We start from the raw sequence: 5,770 nt of genomic DNA on the forward strand, positions 1-5,770 counted from the left end.
TTAGCCAGGATGGTCTCGATCTCCTGACCTCGTGATCCGCCCGTCTCGGCCTCCCAAAGTGCTGGGATTACAGGCTTGAGCCACCGCGCCCGGCAACCTAATAATTTTCAAAAGATACAACAAATAGATTCACCTTTGTTCTCAATTATGGCCAATTATAGTGTGAGAAAGGAAAGAGAAAGAAAGGAAAATAAGGCACAAAGGAAAGGAAAAAGACAGAAAGGAAAAAGGAGAGGAAAAGAGGTGGCTGGTAGGAGGCAGGGTGAGAGAAGAAATGAAAAAGATGAGGAATGAGACAGAAAAAAAGGTCGGATGGGTGAGGCAGAAGGGGATCTAGTAGCACCTGAGGTAAGGATGTTAATCAGATTACTTGTTCTTGGAATTGCTTTCTGTTCCTGTGTTCGGAGGGCAGCAGACTAAGACATTAACTGCATCATGCAACTCCTACCCCCAACTGAAGCTCTAAATGGCTCTCTAGCAGTTTAGAATTGTCCTTTTTTTGCATGCTAGGAAATAGCTTGTTTTTATTTTCTTTTAAAGTATCTATTCTAAAGTTATTAATGTATAGTTGTGTTTATTCTACAAAATATATGTTAATTGTCTGAGCATCAGAAAATACAAACAAAAAGACAAATCAAAGCTCCACCATAATATATCATGTTCCACAGATAACTACTGTTAATATGTGTTATGTGTGCTTCTCAACTTTGTCTGTTGCTAATTGAACACAAGGCCACCTTAGGTATTTTTTACTTTTCTCTCATTGCCTTTTTGAAGTTAAACTTTGTATTTTGAGATCATTGTAGAGTCACATGCAGTTGTAAGAAATTATACAGAGAGAGATTCTAGATATATTTTTGTTAAACAACAATTTGTTCACACTGTCACATATACTGCCCTATCACTGGCCTTTATCACTCCACAGTATAGATTAAGCATATTTTACATCCACAAATGTACCTTGATAAAAAAAACACATTGGAAAATACGACGCAAACAAGACATATTCATAGAGGTAACAAACCATGTTGAAAAACTAAGAATAAACAAGAAATATGCACAACTTAAATGAAAAGTAATATAAAACTCTACTAAGGGGACATTAAAAAAAGATTAGAATAAAAGGAAAAACTCATTCTCTTCCTGGAACAACATATATTTTTAACTAAAGATTTCTTTCCAGAGCTTGTGAAGATTTTGTAGAAATGTGGAAAAATGATTTAGGTTTTAGAAATATAGAATACTTGGGAACCTTAAATAAGTTGGTTAATTTATGACTCTATCCCAAAGTTCCTCTGATATTTAAAACCGACTTGATTGCTTATTCACACTGCTTAATCTGGGAGATTTAGGCTACTTTATTCTCCAATATCTAACAGTTACATCTGAACTAGTACTCATCAACCCATTCAGCACCTTTTTCAAATCAACCCCAATTTTCAGTCTAGTTGGATCACAGTGGGGTTAATCCACAGTGAGAATTAAAAGGAAAAAAAACAGCAACAACAACAAAAACAAATCAGCATAATCTTGATCTGTAGTACTGCTGCCAGAGTAATGTTTCTTATGGTTACTTCCTGTGGTTGTTGTTTTGGTTTTTGTTTGGGAATTTTTTCTTGAATAAAAGGTCAGTCAGTTTCCCTACACAAAAAAGGAGATGGAAACACGTATACCAGAGGTTGCAAAATGGCAGCCTGAAGGTCACATCTAGCCAACAGAAAAAAAAAGTTTATAATCTATCCAGGCTTCTAAAGTCTTTTAGTGAGTTGCCAACATTTGAAAATCAGGAAGTTTGCATTAAAATATGGATTTCTGACTTATTGGATCATTCGATAGGCAGTCTAAGATTCAGATCAATAGCCAAGCAGGGGCACCACCAGTAATAATAGAGAAAATCCGAAATTCTGAAAGAAGCTATTTTAATTTCAGCACAAATGTAAGTTTTGTGCAATTTTGAAAAATAAAATTTAATTTATGCTTTAGATATTTACTTTGAATATGATTTGGGTAAGGGGGCGCCATAATCTTTTCACACTTTGGGCCTCTAAAAGTCTTATTTTGAGCTTCATTTACAGTTCCTTGTTAACAATTATAAAATTTGGCCACACTGGGCTGGAATTCCCAGTTGTCAGCCTCCACCAGAGAAGGCATTCGCAGTTCCTGCCACTTTCTCGTTTTCTTATACTCTGATGCAATCCGCTCATTGGGTTACCTGTCTGAAACACACAAAGACCGACAAGGATTTCCACTTACACTTTCGACCTTTTAAGTACTCAGGATCAACCAGGACTACACCATCTGTGGAGAGAAGGACAGACAGCACTTTGGTCAGGAAAAACTCTCAAGACTATGAAATAGAAGATGATCCCTGAAATGGTTCTTCCCATTCTTCCCTTTAATTTGCCTCCTTTTCTGCACAGTCTCTCCTGGACTTTCTTTTACTCCCTAGTTTCCATTCCTCTTTCCCCAGGCTTCCCCTTTTTGGACTCACTGACCAATGGGTTCCACCATGTCCACATGGTCCACGAAGTCGCGTTTCCCCAGGTAGATGGAGAGCTGTTGTGGAACAACTTCCCATGTTATTCTTACAATCAGTTTTGAATGGATTCCCCTGAAGCCCCCAACACAGACCCCTGAGACCTTGAAGGATGTACCCACCTATCCCTTTTGCCCTCTCATTTGCCCAGCTGGGCCAGGTTCTCTCACCTTCCCATTGGAGCTGGTCTTCTTAAACACCCTATGGGAAGAAAACCAGAAAGAGGATGGAGAGTGGGATTGGAAGTGCAGGGAAGAGGAAATAAGGGAAGTGGGGAGAAAAGAAATATTCTTAGGATTAGGAGAAGAGGCTCCAGGAGCATAGGATGGGGCAAAGGTAGAGATAATTGGGATAGAATCCAAGGACACAAGTCAGGGAGAGATTAGAAATCCCCCTACCCCAAAGGGAAATACTTGGATTGGGGTAGGGAGCAATTCACAGGTTCAAAAGATTAGAAGGAGTTCTTACTTGGACATGTTGGCTATATAGTTGATGTTGAGCCTTTTCTGGGAAAAGGGAAAGAAGAAAGGCTCAATCATTTCATTTCTATTCTTCTCACCCCACTCCAGCATACCATCCATATACACCTAGTGTGATGTAACCTTTCTTCCTTAGACAGACACCTCACCCACATCAAGTACCTCCTATTCTCCCTTCTGCCAAGGGTACTTCTTCAGCCATATTCTTGCCCATCTTGGGCAAGAGGGGAAAAAAAACTTTCCTATTTTGTACAAATCATTGACTAACCATACTATCTATTCTCCAGAAAGGGCCAAACTTCCTAGAATGGCTGGGGAGCTCTTGAGAGCCCTCAGAGAGAAGGAACTTCTCTGGAAAGAGGCTGGACAGAGATTTCCATCCAGAAAAGTTTGAGAAAAATGTGTTTCTTGGTCTGTATGAGGCTAGACATCCCCTGGCACACACTAGGTGCCAAGACATGTTTGTGGGATACATGAATGAATGAATGAATGAATGAACAAATGAATGGATTCTGTCTCCTTCTGCTCCTGCAATGGATCCTGAGCCTGAGTTCACCTCATGATGGCCTTGACTGTCAACAAAGAATGGAGAAAAGTGTGAGAGAGAAGGGGTTGGTGCCTTCCTACTCTCAGTTTTTGGTGACAGAAGTCTCTTTGGAGGTTGAAAGTCCTCCTTGAACCAACTCATCCCTCTCATTGCCTTCCCTAGATTTTCCCATTCTTATCCCTGTCCAGGTCCCCAGGGACTAGGCCTTTGGGTGGAAATCCTTAGAGAGAGGGAGGTGTCTCTCTAGGGCTTCCCTTTGATGTTTACTGAGCCTGGCCCAGGAGGTGAGCTTAGGGGAGCTTCCAGAGGTCTTTGGAGGGTCTCTAGGCCTGAATGTCTATAGGCTATGTCAGGAAGGGTGTCCCTCAACTGCTGCCTGATATATTAAGGGGGATGCTAAGAGCAAGGGATATAGGGTTTAGTATGGGCTAGAAGTCGAGGGCTTTGGAATATTACCTGGGGAGAGAGATGAAGTTCACATCAGTCTCCAGCTCTGGTTGCTATGCCTGCCTCCCCAGCCTCTTATACCCACAGTCCTCTGAGTGTTTTGATTGGTGGGGGTCATCAGAAAAGAATAGGGTTCTTGGGGGGGCATGAAACACTGCTATAAATAGTTCAGGTGCCAAGAGTTTGGAAAGCAGATTAGTGCCTAAAAGATTAGTGGCTAAAAGATTAGCAGGGTATTGCTGCTGGGACAGAGTGGGGGTAGGAGGTTGATTCTGATGATGTTAAAGGCAGGGGAGTTTGAGAAGGGTAATTTCAGGATTTTGGCCTTGTGAGGCCTTGAACCTGAGAACTGGGATCAAAGTAGAGTTGCAGGTCTTTTTTTTTTGTGAGATGGAGTCTCGCTCTGTCGCCCAGGCTGGAGTGCAGTGGCCGGATCTCAGCTCACTGCAAGCTCCGCCTCCTGGGTTTACGCCATTCTCCTGCCTTAGCCTCCCAAGTAGCTGGGACTACAGGCGCCCGCCACCTCGCCCGGCTAGTTTTTTGTATTTTTTAGTAGAGACGGGGTTTCACCGTGTTAGCCAGAATGGTCTCGATCTCCTGACCTCGTGATCCACCCGTCTCGGCCTCCCAAAGTGCTGGGATTACAGGCTTGAGCCACCGCGCCCGGCCGAGTTGGAGGTCTTAAAGGTGAAGCATGGTGGGGGATTGAAATGGGAGGGCTCAAAGTATAGGCCTTTGTGTTTTTGAAAGGAATACCTTGTGTCACACTCCAATCTTTATATCAGCAGCTCCAGGCCACACAAAAGCCAAGGGTATGGGAAAGAGTACCTCGTCCCCAAGCCGCCCACCGCTTGGGACATTGGACTCTTGAAGCTGATGTTTAGAAACCCTGATTATCCCAGCTTATGTGCACAGCAGGAGTCAATCTCCTGTAGGTAGTGGGGGCAGGAGTGGTGGAGGGGGAGCTGAGTGCATTGAGCTGTGTGTGCACATGTCTGTGAGCCTTGAACTTCTCTTCTCGTTGGAGAGGAAGGTAATATAAGATTCCCAGCCCGGGGACAGGTTCTTCTGGCAGGACATGCATGTCGAGGGAATAGGCGGCTGACATCTTATCACCCCTACCTAGGGTAAACCTCCTCACCCCAGCTCTTGACTCTGTCCAATCCCTGAAACTAAGTCCATGCTGTAAGCAGCTTCTCTTGCCTCGTATGACCGCTCATGGAATTAGAGATATTTCTGTCTCTGCAGCTGCCAGGACCCCCACAACAGCAACAACAAAGAATCTTCCTTTCTTGACTGTCCTTCCCACAGGGCCTAGGCTCAGGCTTCACAGGCATAGAAAATGTAGAAACAGAACCTACAAGCTCTGGGGTTTCAGGACTCTGCCCTCCTTCACCTCCCCTTACAGCAGTCTAGACATTAGTACTTATCTATAGACATAGCCCTCAACCCCAACCCCCACAATGCGGTGTCCATTCCTCAGAGGATGGTTATGGCTATGACTTAGAGGGCTGGGCAGGGCCTTCCCTAACTCCTACCCGTCACTGAGGGCCCTGGACAGCTGTCCCTTATTCTCTTTGCACAGTTCACGGTGTCAGCCCCTGCCATTCCTCGCCAATATGCATCTCAGGGCCTGGTTGTTTAGTTACTATAACTCTCTCCTTCTCAGGGACTTTCAGATAGTGTGAGAAGCCCAGATTCTGCAGGTACCACAGTGGGATAGGAACTGATCCTGCACATACAGGAAAGACTTGTATACAT

The 5,770-nt window shown here is 43.7% G+C and overlaps 1 protein-coding gene across 1 annotated transcript in view; it reads right to left on the reverse strand.

The window, feature by feature from the left end:
• ARR3 (arrestin 3, retinal (X-arrestin)) overlaps positions 1-4,056 on the reverse strand; it is a 14,074-nt gene extending 10,018 nt beyond the window's left edge. Inside the window, exons 1-5 of the mRNA XM_011943147.1 lie at positions 4,019-4,056; positions 3,005-3,042; positions 2,707-2,737; positions 2,496-2,556; positions 2,254-2,298 (exon numbers count right to left, since the gene is read on the reverse strand). Coding sequence (XP_011798537.1) covers positions 2,254-2,298; positions 2,496-2,556; positions 2,707-2,737; positions 3,005-3,012 — 145 coding nt within the window. The 5' untranslated portion in view covers positions 3,013-3,042; positions 4,019-4,056. The remainder of the gene's footprint in view (positions 1-2,253; positions 2,299-2,495; positions 2,557-2,706; positions 2,738-3,004; positions 3,043-4,018) is intronic.
• Positions 4,057-5,770: the final 1,714 nt, after the last annotated feature.

The sequence above is a fragment of the Colobus angolensis genome, unplaced genomic scaffold (genome assembly GCF_000951035.1).
Source record: "Colobus angolensis palliatus isolate OR3802 unplaced genomic scaffold, Cang.pa_1.0 Scaffold216, whole genome shotgun sequence".
In the NCBI taxonomy this organism is placed as follows: Eukaryota; Metazoa; Chordata; class Mammalia; order Primates; family Cercopithecidae; genus Colobus; species Colobus angolensis.